At 46.1% G+C, this 16882-nt stretch overlaps 1 protein-coding gene across 1 annotated transcript in view; it reads right to left on the bottom strand.

Annotated features, from left to right (window-relative positions):
• The window catches only part of MEP1B (meprin A subunit beta), a 28374-nt gene extending 17647 nt beyond the window's left edge, over positions 1–10727 (bottom strand). Inside the window, exons 1-5 of the mRNA XM_006766395.1 lie at positions 10549–10727; positions 5939–6101; positions 1920–1938; positions 855–899; positions 723–766 (exon numbers count right to left, since the gene is read on the bottom strand). Coding sequence (XP_006766458.1) covers positions 723–766; positions 855–899; positions 1920–1938; positions 5939–6101; positions 10549–10727 — 450 coding nt within the window. The remainder of the gene's footprint in view (positions 1–722; positions 767–854; positions 900–1919; positions 1939–5938; positions 6102–10548) is intronic.
• Positions 10728–16882: the final 6155 nt, after the last annotated feature.

Genomic DNA, 16882 nt, shown 5'->3' with positions numbered 1-16882 from the left:
AGCTATTGACGCTTCAAGCCAGGAAGTGAAATAGGGTCATTGAGTTTTTCCCTTAGAGAAGGGCGGTATTTGAAATAGAAAGACAAGTTAGGAGAAAAGTAGATTCTTTGAGGTATAGGTTGGAGATAGCAATGACGGAACTTGCTGATGGATTGGATGGTGGGGTGAGGGAAAAGGAAGAAGCAAAGGAGACTCTTGGATTGTTTGCTTATTCAACAGCAGGGGGTGAAGGTGTAGTAAGGACTTCATGAAGAGGGGAGTCTCCGCGCAGTTTGGGGGGGACCTCTACTTGGCAACACTACTTTTAGCTGTCAGGGTAGAAGTCACAGAATCTATCTCTTATGGTAGAAGGCCTGATTCACTGAAAATGTAGAAATTTAGTTTAACTTTGATTCAACTACATTGGATCAGTGAGGTTCTATTTAAAAATGAAAATATTGTTCCAATAGTGAAAAATCAAAAACATCAATAAGACCAAGGCACCCCCGATGAGTGATCGCGGCTTTACCCACACAGAAATCTGAGTAACAGATCATGAAGACACTGTTTTATGAGTTCCTTGCAGTATACTGTATTCATTGAACAAATGTGTCACTGTGAGTCTGTGCACACAGAGATAATTGGGCTTAACTGAGCCTATGCTTGCCAATCATCCTCAGATATTCTGTTTTTTAGCTTCTAGTGGTTAATAGAAGAGTCTTCCTTGCATTGTTTCAACTCACCCCGTCCAGTCTGATGTCTCCCTCAAAAAGATCCAGCCCCAACGCTAAGAGGAAAGGGAAAAATTCATGTCAGCAAATTTGTTCAAACGCCTCACTTCATAAAAGATGTAAAAAAAAAAACAAACCACAAACCTTCATTGATATCAAATATATCCTGGTCAATTCCACCGTCTACATCTTTAACTGAAATAAAGAAAAACACATTGAACATTATGTTTATGAAAGAAGAAATCTTTATCAATTATTGAATTAGAAGTGAGCAAGATTCTAATCAGGTGAGTGATTACTTGGTTCTGAATTAATACATACGCATCGATTGATTGTTTGATTGATTGAGAATCTTTCATGAACCAGGCTTGAGGCTATGGAGCTTTTGCATATATGCTCCTGTCCTATTTGTGTCCCTTGAATCCCTAATGACTTTAAGAATAAGAAATTTATTACTTCATATAATATTAAACTTAATTTGGAAGACTAAATAGCAGAATAGATGAAATAGAAAGCAAATGTTTAAATTTGGTCAAACCAGCACTAACTGGTTTGGCTCAGTGGATAGAGCGTCAGCCTGTGGACTGAAGGGTCCCAGGTTCAATTCCGGGCAAGGGCATGTACCTTGGTTGCAGGCACATCTCCAGTAGGGAGTGTGCAGGAGGCAGCTGATAGATGTTTCTAACTCTCTATCCCTCTCCCTTCCTCTCTGTAAACAATCAATAAAATATGTTTTTTTAAAAAAATTTGGTCAAACCAGTTCCATCTACCCATATATGTATATTCTTTGCAATAGCATATCTTGGAACTCTCAAGCAAAATCCCTAACTTAAATTGAAACTTATCTTTGAAATTGCAAAGGGGTGAATAACATGGCCAAATCTCGCAGTGTACACTGAATAGGATGTTCATCTGGTCTGACACAAAATAGCAAAATTGATAACAGCAAGCATTTATGGGTGTCTGAGTGTCAGTCACTGTGCTTGGCCTCTCCTGTTCCTCCATCTGTTTTTCTGCTGGGTACGTAGAACCCTGGACCAGGAAATAAAACGCTCCTCAATGAATCAAGAGAAGGCAGTATTTGATCAAAGTTCAATGCAATTATGCATGTACTTAGCATTAAATGTTCCCAAGTTCTTGTTCTGCTGTTCTAGTACACACATAACTTCCTTTTCATTTAAGTTAGAGCAAATCTCCAAATACACTCACCAAAATTTTCTGGAGTTGGCTGAGAAACAAACACATAAAAGAAGATATTATTATGATGCCCATGATTTAATGGTCTTCTGGGTTCCAGTTTATATCTAGCCATTAATACTATAAATTACTTTCTGACACTTATCTAAAACAGTTAAATTGGAGACTAAGATGACTTTCTGACGAAAGGGTCTTCCCATTTCATATAAAAAAAATAAAACTTCCTGCCAGGCTGGCGTTGCTCAGTGGCTGAGCGTCGACCTATGAACCAGGAGGTTATGGTTCAATTCCCGGTCAGGGCACATGCCCAGGTTTCAGGCTCGATCCCCAGTAGGGAGCATGTAGGAGGCAGCCCATCCATGATTCTCTCTCATCATTGATATTTCTCTCTATCCCTCTTCCTTTCTCTCTGAAATCAATAAAAAATATATATATTTTAAAACTTCCTGTTAAATGAAAGAAACAAGAAACCAACTTCACAGATTGAAGAGAAGGCAGAACATAGGACTCCAGCCCTGAAATGTGTTCACTTTTATCATAAATTTCCAAAGAATTCATGGAGTCATGTTTGAAAACCCTAAAATTTTATTCCCAACAGTGAAATATTATCATAATTTATAATAATCCTTTAAAAAGAAATTTTAGTGAAGACCTCATTATTCATGGCTTACTTTCCTATTTCACTCAAGACTCTGCCTTCAAAGACAATACCAAATGGTTAAGAAAAAAGTCTATGGGTGTAGATAGCATTATTATTAAAAACAAACAAACTTGCCAAAACCGGTTTGGCTCAGTGGATAGAACGTCGGCTTGCGGACTGAAAGGTCCCAGGTTCGATTCAGTCAAGGGCATGTACCTGGGTTGCGGGCACATCCCCAGTAAGAGATGTGCAGGAGGCAGCTGATCGATGTTTCTCTCATTGATGTTTCTGACTATCTCTCTCCCTTCCTCTCTGTAAAAAAATCAATAAAATATATTTTTTAAAAAAAACAAACAAACAAACTTCTGAAGATAGAAGCAACCAAATGAGACCTAGACTACATCAGTGGGAAAATTAGGTAACCCTGAGAAATGCCTAGTGTCTTCTAGTAAAAAAGCTCACAGGGCCGATAGATGGTTGATCTAGGTCAGTGATGGCGAACCTTCTGAGCTCGGCGTGTCAGCATTTTGAAAAACCCTAACTAAACTCTGGTGCCGTGTCACATAGAGAAATTTTTTGATCTTTGCAACCATAGTAAAACAAAGACATATTTTTGATATTTATTTTATATATTTAAATGCCATTTAACAAAGAAAAGTCAACCCAAAAAATGAGTTCGCGTGTGACCTCTGACACGCATGTCATAGGTTCGCCAGCACTGATCCAGGTTATTGTTCTGATTCCACCAACTACTAGGAAGGCAGTTCCCCTTCCTGACACTCGGTTAAATCCGGTCACATCTGCTTTGCAGGGTATTGTGAGAGTTCCATGATGTCACATGAAAGCACTTTTTAAACTATAGCAAAATGTCACCCACATGTAAGGTACACTTTTATGTAAATACAGTTTCCGTATCTAACTTCTACATTCATCTGGAGCCTCTGGTTAGCAGTGGGAATGAGTTCGTTGGGTGATTTCCGTCCTCACTGATAGTAACCAGCACTGTGGGGTCTCAGGCTTTAGCCACACATACAGACAGATGCAAGCATTTCGACTAAAACAACTTGTGCATTTTGCCATGACTGCAGTTTTAAGGCTATCCAGTGGTTTCTCTTGTTCTCGGCGCTATCGTTGCTGTTCACAGAACATTAGCATATCATCACAACTGTTATTTTCAACGACAGCTAGAGGCTCCCCCAAGCATTTGGAACTTCACTTATAACCTCGGGCTGGGTGGTGGTGGTACAAACTGCCCGTCACTCAGAAGGACCGGCCTCACTGCATGAGGAAGCGGCCGAGAAAGCCCATGTTGCCCGACTTCCTAAGCATGTACTGCGCCCTGGCAGCCACCATTCACTCCATCCGCGCCTCCCCTGGGGGTCAGCCATCTGATGTCATTGAGCAACAGAAATGTAATGATTTTCCTGTTTCCCATTCCCCATCAGTTCAGAAGAAAACTTGTTACATAACAAAGAAACAGAGAGAAACCCAGCTTTGTGTCCATGTCTCTGACTCCCCAGACCCCGCCCGACCTGCTCGCCCAAAGGAAACGCTCGCTTATTCCATTAACACATCAACATTCATAAAAAACAGAAAGCGGACACATTTTTCTTTAGCAACTGGTATCAACTGCCCAGATTGTTCTAATTGTTTTCTTACCAGGCCAGACACCACGAGGCAAGAGGCGGCGAGCAGCGACCAAGGCAGAACCCATGAATCCATGCTGTCGCTTCCAGTTGGGAGTGCAAACTATGCAATTCTGAATAGCACTTACCTTTTAAAAGGCAATCATCGTAACTTCTAGCCTTTGATCCATCTTGCAGGTCAGCTCGCTGCGGCAGGAACACCTCCAATCAAGGAGTTAAAGTCCAGCAGCCCTCACACCGCCCGTGGAGTTGATTGCTTGGTTGGTTTTTCCTGTGTGTGTCAACATTCAATTGTCAAGTGACCGGCTGAGACCTGTCCGTGAAATAAGTTCTCGAATGTATACCTGCTGGTGCCCCGAGACTAATGAATGCCTATTGAGCGAAAGAAAATGTCAAATTACTTTTTAATCTTGGTCTTTCCAATAGTAAACATCTGTGAGGCTCCCCCTGCTATTTAGCCCTGTGCTGCTTCAACCCGTCTGGTCTGTCCACCCCTTTTCATTGTTCATTCATTTAATAAAAATGTATTGAGTTGCAAAATCCATTAATGTGCTAGACATCTGGTCCATTTGCTGTCCGGGTAAACGGTAGCCAAATAGCAACATATTTCACTCCTGAAAATTCCCCTCAAGTAAACTCAGGTGGGACTTACGGTTAAAAGGCCAGGGCTGGTGGCTGGTTTTCTGATAAACTGACATTCCCAATCCATCTCTCCGTTCCGCCTCACTTTTTTCTTCTTTTCTTGAGATAACTTCCCGTTAGGGACAACCTACTCTAACTCAGTTCCTGCAGTTTCACTCTCCACTTACCTGTGGGGCAGGTTAAAGTTTTTTAAGGACTATTTTCCCCACCGTATTGCTTCCCTACTCAGGCTGGCCTTTCCCCATCCCATGCTACGAGGAAGGGTCTAAGAAGACGTGTAACAGAGACGAAGGCCGTGGAGGCTGCTCTGTGAACACAAGGAGTCGTCCCCACCCTCTGAGAGTGAAAGGGTGTTAAATGCCATGTGTGGATCAAGTCCCCACTTGCTCCCTGGGGTCCCCAAGAGAGTTTATGGGACCCAAACCCAGGAGGCCTATTTCCTGGCGAGAGCCACCAGGAAACAATACGGAAGAGCAGACCTTGGGCGGCCGACGTAACTCCTGTGGGGGCAAGAGGGGAACAGAAGTGTCAGAGGAAGCCCCAGCCTAGAGGGCCATGGGTGAGCAATAAGAAAGTCTCCATCGCATTTTTTAAAAATATGTTTTTATTGATTTGAGAGAGAGATAGAGAAGAGGGGGTGGGGGCATTGATGCATCAACATTAATCAGCTGACTCCTGCACACCCCCTGCTGGGGATCGAGCCCACACCCGGGCATATGCCCTGACCAGGAACCGAACTGGCGACCTTGTGGTGCACGGGTCGATGCTGAGCCACACCGGGCTACAGGAGCAGGTAAATCAACTCGCCATTTAAATCAACAGTAAGGACTCGATCTGATCAGTGTTATTTTTTTTAAAGGCACCACCAAGGGCCAAGGTCAGGCAGTGAAACGCAAGCACAGAGCCTCTGTCTGGATTTAGGAAGCCAACTAAAAAGAGGAGATGGACTCTCGGGCCAGTCCAAGCGGAGAGGACTCGGGAGAGCCTGGGTTGGGCAGGGTTTGCTGCTCACCAAAGCCCCTGATGAGCCTGCGGGGGGAGGGGAGGCGCCTATTGTTCTGAACCACAACCCAGGCCCCGGGTGGAGAAGGGAGTCGCGGCACCTGTGGGGTGAGCGCCGGGTTCTCAGGTCCCACCGTGGCCGTGAGAGCAGCAGCATCCGGGAACCTCTGGGTATGGAAGAGGATGCTCACGTGTTCTGTGACCATGGGGTCTGCGTCGACAGGTGCCACTGTGGGTTCGGGCACTCCAGTCACTGACGTTGCTCTGTGTGAGCAGAAGGGCAGGGGTGCATGGGCTCGGGGAGACGGGGCTCACCGCAGCTTTGGGTGAGAATAAAAGGCAAAGAACCGCACTTACTCCAAGTGTCATCATTCACGTGTCATTACTGAAGGCCCTAGCCCAGTGGTTCTCAACCTGGGCTGCACATTAGAATCACCTGGGAATCTTTTTAAAATCCTGATTTCTGGGCCTCATCCCCTGGAAATTCTGTTTCTTTGTTATGGGGTGAGGCCACAACATGAGTAACAAAGACACAGAATTTCCGGAGGATGAGGCTCAGAAATCAGGATTTTAAAAAGATTCCCAGGTGATTCTAACGTGCAGCCAAGGTTGAGAACCACAGCTCTAGTCGGTGTTTCCATGGAATTGGCTCCCCAGATGGGACTCCGGAGGGTTACGGAGAGAGAACAACACCTCACAGACGCAGCAGATTAAGTCATCATTGTTTCCTGACAAGCAGACAGGAAGTACAGGCCGCTGCTCCATTTCATCCGAGGGAGGAGGAAGGAAGAAAGAAATAACGAGCTATCACGGGAAGAAGTGTCATCTGACATGGGGACATCTTATACGGGGATTTTAGCACCAAGCCTTGCACATTCAGGTCTGAGGGCCAGGAGCTGAGAAAAACCTGCACATTTTACCAACTGGCCTCAAACCAGCCCTGCAGGGTGAAACAGCATGATTTGCTTTAATCATCCTAGAAATTTCTGAGGATGGCTTTGTGATAGACAGTCCTTGGTGCTAGAGTGGACACCTCCTCTATGAGGTATGAACAAGGGAGATGAGTTACACATTGATGCCTTTACAGCACGGTGTCATTATTCAACAATGTAGGGTTGTGTTTGGATGGATGGATGGATGGATGGATGGATGGATGGATGGATGGATGGACGGACGGATGGATGGACGGACGGACGGATGGACGGATGGATGGATGGGTGGATGGACGGATGGACGGATGGACAGACGGACGGACGGATGGATGGATGGATGGATGGGAAGGTTAGTGGTGGCTTGGTGTGAAATGTGAACTGTAGAGCTAAAAATAAAATAAATTTCACGGGAAAAAATTAAAAGCTTTTAAGGTAGGGTACCTCAGGAGACCTGCCTGGGGGTCATTTGCCCAGAGAATTGAGAGTAGAGTTCGGTCATAGCTCTGGCCTTGGATTGGAGATGGGGAGTCACTTTGAACATCTCAAATACTTAGCGCACTTACTTTCTGTCCAACCGATACTGCACCGGGAGATTGAGACTCGGCCTCAGAATCTCTCAGGCTTGAGTCACTGGGTGCCTGTGATCCTCCCCATAATTCACGACAGTGGAGCATCCTTCGCCCTCCATTCGTCTTAACTTGAGGTCCACAGGCACGGATAGAATTCAGCGGTTCTGTGAATTCAATGGAGAAAATAATCGCATCTCAATTTCATTAGCCTCTGATTAAAATGTAGGGTTTCTCTCCCTTACAAAAAATAGGCATCAAACCCTACTAGCGGTATCAGTACCTGTGACTGTCACCAATAGGAATAACAAATACTTTCATATCAGGTCACAGTGAGTGTTGATATCTCAAAATATTGTTTATACTCATTGCTGCTTTGAACTATGGCAGTTATTGGGCCCACAGCTCGATGTTGTCATTGAAGACATAAATAAACAGTATTACCATATCACAAGTTTATGCTTCAGGCTAACTGTATTTCAGTACCATCCGTTTCCTTTGGAACCCTGTATATTTTTTGTCTATTTTTTATTGTTAACGTTATTACAGAGCCCCCCTACTTCCCCCATCCCCCCCACATCCCCTTATGTATTTTAGTTTGTGCATTGAAAATGATTCTGAGAAGGAATGCCTGAGCTTCACACTAACAAGGGTGCCCATGGCCTCTTTCCCGTGCACCCCATCTTCCCGGGTGGACATCACACTGAGTTCCCGTGAGGTAGTGGGCAGCTTTTCCATGACAGTTCCAGGAAGCAGCTCCAACCTCCCGGCCAGGGCTGTGTTATCCGTCAGGCGCCATAGAAACAGGGCCGGGGGCCAATGAGCTTGGACAGAGCTGTCTGCACAAACGCCGGGGACAGGCCCAGTGGCAGGAGAGAGGGGAGCGTGGCTCCAAACTGAAAATACAGCTACAGACGTGAGGTCCATAAATGTCTAATTACATCTCTACCAACTCTCACATGTCAGATGTCTCTGCCATGACACTGAATACCCATCAACATATTTACATCTGAAAAGCAGCGTCACTTCCTCGGGTACCTAGAAGCGACAGCATAACGTCCAGCGTCTGCACATGGCACAGGCCTTCCAGGCTATGCTAATATCTTCAGCCAGATATTTTGCTCCTTCCAATGGATACTTTTAAAAAAAAATTTTTTATTGATTTCAGAGAGAAAGGGAGCAGGAGAGAGAGATAAAGACATCATTGATAAGAGAGTCATTGGTTGGCTGCCTCCTGCACACCCCCACTCCGGGGATCAAGCCTGTAACCCGGACACGTGCCCTGACTGGGAATCAAACCATGACCTCCTGGTTCAGAGGTCAATGCTCAACCACTGAGCCACACCCATCAGGACAAGCTGTACTCCTTTTTTTTTTAATATGTTTTTATTGATCTGAGAGAATGGAAGAATCATTGATCAGCTGCCTCCTGCACACCCCCTACTGGGGATTGAGCCCGAAACCCGAGCATGTGCCCTTGACTGGGAATCGAACCAGGGACCCTTCAGTCCACAGGCTGACGCTCTAACCACTGAGCAAAACCAGCCAGGGCCAAGCTGTACTTCTTATACCAATTAAACAAAGCATGGTGGCTTCCCTGCACAACCTCCCCAAAGCAGTCACCCGCCCTGTTCAATACCTCATGCTAATAATGCCTGGTTACCATTCAACTTGGCTTCGGCACCTTCTCCTCCAGGGAGCTCTCCGATCTGCTCCAGCCAAGAGCCCTTGCTCGGGGCTCTCACAGCTTCCTATCCAAGTACCCCGCACGTGCTGGGTGCCCCACAAATCAGTGGGCCTTATACTGGACGAGCCACATCTCATTAACTAAACTCCATCAGATGACATCTTGAAGTCCTCTCCAGTACTAGGTTATTGCTCCAGTATCTTTCTTTTGGTAATAGTCTGTGCCCTCTCAGTCCAGGAGCCCTCAGGGGATGTCGGACTAGAGAGTGGGCCTAAGCCAGCAGTCAGACATCCTTAGCGCTTCGGCGGAGGCAGGAAAGGCTCCCCAGCCATGAGCCCAGCTTCTGGCTGAGTGGGGTGCTCCCCTTGTGGAAGCACACTGACCACCAGGGGGCAGCTCCTGGGCTGAGCGTCTGCCCCTGGTGGTCAGTGCATGTCATAGCGACCGGTCGTTCTGCCGTTTGGTCGATTTGCACATTAGGCTTTTCTTACATAGGATTATATAGGATAACTCACATACCATATAAGTCACCCTTTTGAAGTGTACAACTTAATGACTTTTAGTACGTTCACAGTCAGGTAACCATACCACAATCAACTTTATAAATTTCATCACCCCAAAAAGAAACCCTGTGCCTTTTAGTGACCACTCCCCAGTTCCTCAGAATCTCCCCAAACTTCGGCAACCTTAATTTCCTTCTGTCTCTGTGGATTTGCCTATTCTGGACTTTTCATATAAATGGAATCATACAGTATGTGATCTTTTGTGTCTGGCTTTTATCAAGTGGCATAATATTTTCAAGGTCTATCCATGTTGTAACATGTATCAGGACTTCATTTCATTTTATTGCCAAATAATATTTCATTGTATGAATATGCCACATTTTATTTATGCACATTTATCGGTTGATGGGCATGGGGTAATCTATTGGCTGTAATATGTTTAAACATTTATGCGTACATCACAGCTACAGGTTGTATTTTGTAGTGTTTTTGTTTGTTTGTTTTTAAAAAAAATAAAATAAAACACCATCTAAATCTCTCATCGTACCCAAGCCAATGTACACTCATAGTCTTTCCAAAGCTCACCCTCGCCCAGCTGGTGTGCTCAGTGGCTGAGTGTCAACCTATAAATCAGGAGGTCACAGTTCGATTCCCAGTCGGGGACATGCCCAGGGTTGCAGGCTCAATCCTCAGTGTGGGGCGTGCAGGAGGCAGCCGATCAATGATTCTCTGTCATCACTGATGTTTCCGTCTCTCTCTCCCTCTCCCTTCCATTTATATATATATATATATGTATATCTCAGCCTTCACCAGGTCATTACCCTCTTCAAAGACCCTCCATGTCCCTGAGGTGAAGAACAGCCTGGGCGTGGCTCCCAGGAGCCCTCCTGCCCCACCCGCTCTGTGTCTGTCTTCTCCAGCCACAGCCCCAGGAGCAGCTGTTGGTCCATGCCTCACACCTGCTGACCTGTCTCCCGGGCGCCAGGAATGCTTCCCTCCTGTTGGTATCTGGGTATGACTCACCTTCCAGAGTCCGGGTCAAGGTCAGCCTCCTCCACCAAAGCCGCCTCGACACCAACAATGATCTCCCCCTCCTCTGAGCTCCCACGGAATCCTATACGTTGTTGAATGTTTTTAGGAACAAGTGATTTCCCCCCCACTGGGTTATAAGTCCCTCGAAGGCAGGAGTACACAGTACCCATCGCCCTATACGTATAGCTTTTCTCAGCCCAGTGTGGTCTGAGGAAAGGTGACTTTGCTAACATGTAATTTTGATTTGTTAGCTATGTAACAGAAGCTATGTTGTATGTAGTATGCGAAAGGCTTATCATAAATAACAGTCCATTTTCATTACTTCAGTGCCCCCATGTCCGCGGGGTTCTGAGATTGCCTTTGGGCCGCCTGTTTGGCGGGCTGGCCTTGTAATCAGTCTTTATGAAGCGCCTGCTCTGTACAGGGACCTGGAAATGCGGCGTTGAAACAGCATGCCTGTGCTCAGTAAACTTGGCCTTCTAGCAGCCACCTTCAGGACACCCTTAGTCTCCCCAACCTGTCACAGTCATGTGTGAAGACCTGGAGTTCAAATCACTGGACAGTGGTTCTCCACCTTCTGGCCCTTTAAATACAGTCCTCATGTTGTGACCCAACCATAAAATTATTTTCGTTTCTACTTCATAACTGTGATGTTGCTACTGTGATGAAACATAATGTAAATATCTGATATGCAGGATGGTCTTAGGCGACCCCTGTGAAAGGGTCGTTCGACCGCCAAAGGGGTCGCGACCCACAGGTTGAGAACCGCTGCACTAGAAGGACATGTGGACATGGTGACAGTTTGGATCAAAATTGAGGAGAGGCCCGGCCAGCATGGCTCAGTGGCTGAGTATCAACCAATGAACCAGGAGGTCAAAGTTCAATTCTGGTCAAGGGCGCGTGCCGGGGTTGCAGACTCGATTCCCAGTGTGGGGCGTGCAGGAGGCAACCAATCAATGATTCTCTCTCATCATTGATGTTTCTATCCCTCTCTCCCTCTCCCTTCCTCTCTGAAATCAATTAAACAAATGTTTTTATTGAGAAAAAAAATTGAGGAGGGGCCCCTGGAACTCGGGGTCCATGAAACCCAGCAGCTGCGCTCTGAGGCAGGGAAGAAAGGTGGCGCTCTCTTTCTCCATTGTGGCATCTTGCTCGCTGTGTTGAATAGTGTACGGCCCTCTGTGACCCTCTACACTACACTGGGTGTTTGCTCTGCTGCTAAGTCTGCCCCTCCCCTTCCTTTCCCTTTCCTTCGTTTCCAAGCATATATGGAGCATCTCCTGTGTCCCAGGCATGGTGGACAGCACTGGCTCCCTGACTTAAGAGCACATGTTACATATCTTTACAAAATATAAAATATGTGAGATATATATATGTGTGTGTGTGTGTGTGTGTGTGTGTGTGTGTGTGTGTGTATAATTTAAAAATTACATATGTATAACCTTAACCGGTTTGGCTCAGTGGATAGGGCATCAGGCCTTGGACTGAAAGGTCCCAGGTTCGATTCTGGTCAAGGGCATGTACCTTGGTTTCGAGCTCGATCCCCAGTAGGGGGTGTGAGGAGGCAGCTGATCACTGTTTCTAACTCTCTAACCCTCTCCCTTTCTCTCTGTAAAAAATCAATAAGAATATATATTTTTTATATATTTTTTTCTTGATTTCAGAGAGGAAGGGAGAGGAAGAGATAGAAACATCAATGATGAGAGAGAATCATTGACTGGCTGCCTCCTGCACACCCCCTATTGGAAATCGAGCCCACAACCTGGGCATGTGCCCTTGACCAGAATCGAACCCCAGACCCTTCAGTCCACAGATTGACGCTCTATCCACTCAGCCAAACCGGCGAGGGCAAAAATGGTTTTTTTAAAGTTTCATATGTACATTTTTACAAGCAGAGTAGAGTCGTATTTACCAAGAGGGTTGGGTTCAAAAGTACGTACATCAGGTGAAAACCAAACAAAAGTGAAATTAGCCTCGGGAAGTGCCTGCGGTCTGAGGCGTCCGAGAGCCACAGGGGTGAAGCCCACCTGAGGGGCTGCGGCTGCTGCTTCCAACGCCTCGTTCCCACCGTTCCCACCTGGGCTTCTGAAGAGCGCCCCCAGGTAAGCCTGCCCTCGATGAGGCTTTGCTGTGCATGAGCGCGTTCCTGTGTCTGTCCTTTTCCTATGGAAACAAAATCATACAGATGTGAGCAGCAGGCTCTACACAGCACGGTCTCTATCGTCCTCTCCTGTTCCGGCTGCCCCCATGTTACCTGCTCTACCTCCTCCACTCTGGCCATGGTCCCCGCAGTGTGGGTTTGGAATGATCCATCCCTATGTCATAGTTCTCAGCTGCCACCTTGTGGCTGTTACGTATATGTGGGGGTTTCTACAATCATTTTTAAAATGTTTCAATGACAACCGACATACATTATAATATTAGTTTCAGGTGTACACACCGGTGGTTAGAGGTTACATAACTTACTAAGGGATCACCCCAAAAAAATCCCCACCCATCTGACACCATAGTTATTAGGATAATGTTATTTCCCTGTGCTGTACTCACGTCCCCATGATGATTCTATTACTACCGATTTGTACTTCTTATCCCTTCACCTTTCTCACCCGCCCCCAGCCATCCTCCCATCTGGCAACTGTCAAAATATTCTCTGTACCTCTGAGTATGTTTCTGTTCTGCTTGTTCATTTATTTTGTTTCTTAGACTCAATTGTTGATAGATATGTGTTTATTGCCATTTTATTGTTCATATTTTGGAGTGTTTTTTTTTCTTCTCCTACTTAAAGAGGTCCCTTTAACATTTTGTATAATACTAGGGATCCAGTGCACAAATTCGTGCACCTTGAAAGGAACTGTGGGCCTTGAGGCTACAGTGGGCACAGGGGTGGGTCTCAGCCCATCCTCTGTGCCCCTGCCCAGGCCCTCCCACCATGGGCCCCGGTCCCCTGTCTGACAGCAGCTCCGCTCCTGCTGCTGCTGCTCCCACACACTGCTGGCGCAGACCCCGATTGCACCCGTTGATGGAACAGAGCGATTGGGGCCAGCGCCAGCAGCAGATGCAAGCAATGGCTACTGCCCCGACCGCCCCTCAGGAGCAGGGACAGGTAGAGAAGCCCTCAGGGGTGATTGGGGCCAGCAGCTGCTGCTCACACCCACTGATGGTACCAAGCGATCGGGACCGGCGCTGGGCGCCAGCAGCGGTGCAAGCGGCAGCTCCGGCGCTGGCTGTGGGTGCATGTGGGGCCAACGCCGGCAGCAGGTGCAAGCGCCCAGTGGGACCGCGGCATGCAGGTGCAAAGAATTTTCAGTAACCACCAGAGGCTCACCCCAATGACAGTGACTGGTGCCCAGCCTTTGTCGGATGCCCCTGCTCACCTGCTCCACCATCCTGCCACAGGCAATGCCCGCCATGTCCCACACTCTGCCGCCTACTGCTAACGCCTGCCATGTTTAGTGTGTGCCCCCTGGTGGTCAGCACACGTCATAGCGACCGGTTGTTTGGTTGTTCCATCATTGGGTCTATTTGGATATTAGGGTTTTATGTATATAGACTAGTTTGGTGGTGATGAACTCCTTTAGCTTTTTCTTGGCTGGGAAGCTCTTTATCTGTTCTTTGATTCTAAGTGATAACTTTGCATGTCACAGGTATGTGTTTTAACCAGCCTTTTTAATGTGATGCTTGCCTCCCTGCCATTGTCATCTGATGCCATGCCTCATACCTTCTGCATTCCCATCACTACCACTCACTCGCCTGGCATTTAGGAACAACGCGCTACTTTCATGACAGGTAAAGAGTGGGAAGATGTGCTTCCTTCCCGCGGAGCTGCCAGTGTCCCTGTGGGAGGCTCATGAGAATGAACTACAATAGTCGACATCCTTCAGGACAACCTGTCCCCAGAGCTTAAAGTCCTGGCAGGGTTGCACAGCACTTCAGGATTAGACGTAATTATCGTTTTCTCCCAATTGCCATGTAATTTTTATGTAAAAGCCCCAGTATTCCACAAGCAAGAACAAATTCCTCTCATAAGCCGTTAGTGAGCACCTTTTAGACACTGTCCTGCCAGCCTCGCAAGGGGGGCTGTGGGACCCGGGGCAACAGCTGTAACGCAACCTTCTTACCCAGGGGCCTGGGAGGGAGCGCCCCACTCTCTCTGAAGGGGTCAGTGAAGTCTTCGCAGAAGAGTCCAGGCTGGAGCTCAAACCAGAGGCCCAGAGACTGAGGCTGGGAGGAAGTTAGAATCCCAGGACCCGGGAGAGCCCCGCTGTTTTGGGGGGCGAAGCGGGCACTCTGCTCCCCAGCCCACCGCACTCCAGGATCTCACTTTGAACGGACTCACTTAAACTTCCTTAGGATAACTTATTTTCCCCAAAAACAATAGCTTACACGGAGCCACAGGGGTTCCTGAGATAGAGTTTGACCAAATATTGCATTCCCGGATGTCTGGTCTCTCTTTCCTTAGTAGAATTTTCTCATTTCAAGATTCTTACTCTAAAGCAGCCCTCTTCTCACAGCCCACCCAGCCCTCGGAGCTGGCCTGGAAACTGGCAGCGACGGATCTCTCCAAGAAATAGCTGAAAAATACACTCTGGTCCCTAGTAGGGGAGAAAAAGGAGAGGAGAGGTGGTCCTGCTTTCTCTTCTCCTGGAATTTTGCATGTGTTGCCTATACAGTAACAGGAAAGATAACAGGCTGTTTAAGCACTTCCTGTATTAACTCACACAGTCCTCATAACCCCTAGAGAGGCTACAAAATTTGTCCAAAACCACACAAGCATCAACCTACCGAGTCATCAAAACCAGGTCATTTAACCAAAGAAATTAGGCTTACTTGTTTGGAATGCTTCATACCCCAGCGAAGATCTACTTACCCCTCTTCTGTATCTACTGCAGCCCTTGTATTTTCTATCAGTAGCATTAGCCTCTATTTCCAGAAAATAACGTCCTTGCACACTTATTCCGATCCTGTGTCTACATAATGCCCTGGGAACAGAACGTGCTGTCCTGTCCATGGCTTCGTCAGCTAAGAGCCGTGGAAGGCATTAGGGCACACTCTTCACCTGTCTTTCCTTCGTTACCATGAGGGAAGGACCAGCCGGTTTTCCATTTTTACTGAGATTTGGCAACCCTCCTCCCACTCCCCGCCCTAGGTGCTTCAAAGAACCACTTGCAATACACCCAACATAACTTTCACGAATATTAAAAAGCAGCTTCAACCCTAGCCGGTTTGACTCAGTGGATAGAGCATCAGCCTGTGGACTGAAGGATCCCGGGTTTGATTCCAGTCAAGGGCATGTACCTTGGTTTCAGGCACATTCCCAGTAGGGAGCGTGCAGGAGGCAGCTGATCAATGTTTCTCTCTCACTGATGTTTCTAACTCTCTATCCCTCTCCCTTCCTCTCTGTAAAAAATCAATAAAATATATCTATTTTTAAAAAGCTACTTTCAAGCTTTTCTGTTCTGGACAAAAGACAAGTTTCTACATAGGTAAGCTGTTGTCTACATTGAAAACTGACATAAAAATCTCAAAACAATGTTAACCCTTTGAGTGCCAACCAATATCCTAGGAACTATGCTAAAATCGCCAAGGCATTTTTGCTGATTTTACAGCAGTTTAGGAATAAAATTATGAATCACAAGTAAATGAAGTTCCATATTCAATATCTTCCACAAAATCGTCATCTTCACAGCAAGAATTGACATATTTAGCAATATCACCATCACTAATAAAAGCAGACGTAGGACTGGACACTGCAGGAGGAGCACGATAGCGCTCTCAGCACTTTTGGCGAAAGACAGGAGGAGCGCGATTGCACTCCCCGGCACTCTAGGGGTTAACTACAGTTACAGGTTTGTCAGGTTCTCCTTTCAGTTGTCAGTTTTTGCTCTGTAATTTGCCTAAAGTAACCCTTTTTTCTTTTGGCATTTTGTTTCAATGTCATATTAATGTTTAATTTTATAGCAAATGTTTTGTGTCTCTTTTTCTCTAGAATGGATGATGAACTTGTTGTTGGAAATAGTGCAAGATAAGACGTCTCCAGTTGACCTCGTACATCTGGCTTTTAAATTTCTTTACATCATCACCAAGGTAACATTTGCTTTGCACTTCATAGTTGACAGAACACTTTTTAAAATTTGTTTTTTTTCTTCTTTTGACAATACTTTCTTAATATACCTGGTCCAGAAGTTACCTTCCAAAAATGTTTTTTCTTGGAAAAGATGGTTTTCACACGTAACTTGTGGGTTTTATTTTTTCTGTACTGCTTTTATTTTTTAAAGATTTTTTGAAATATATATTTTATTGATTTTTTACAGAGAGGAAGGGCACG

This window comes from Myotis davidii, unplaced genomic scaffold, assembly GCF_000327345.1.
Source record: "Myotis davidii unplaced genomic scaffold, ASM32734v1 scaffold520, whole genome shotgun sequence".
NCBI classification, from domain to species: Eukaryota; Metazoa; Chordata; class Mammalia; order Chiroptera; family Vespertilionidae; genus Myotis; species Myotis davidii.
The sequence above is the reverse complement of the archived record's forward strand: the minus strand, read 5'-3'. Positions and strand labels throughout refer to the sequence as shown.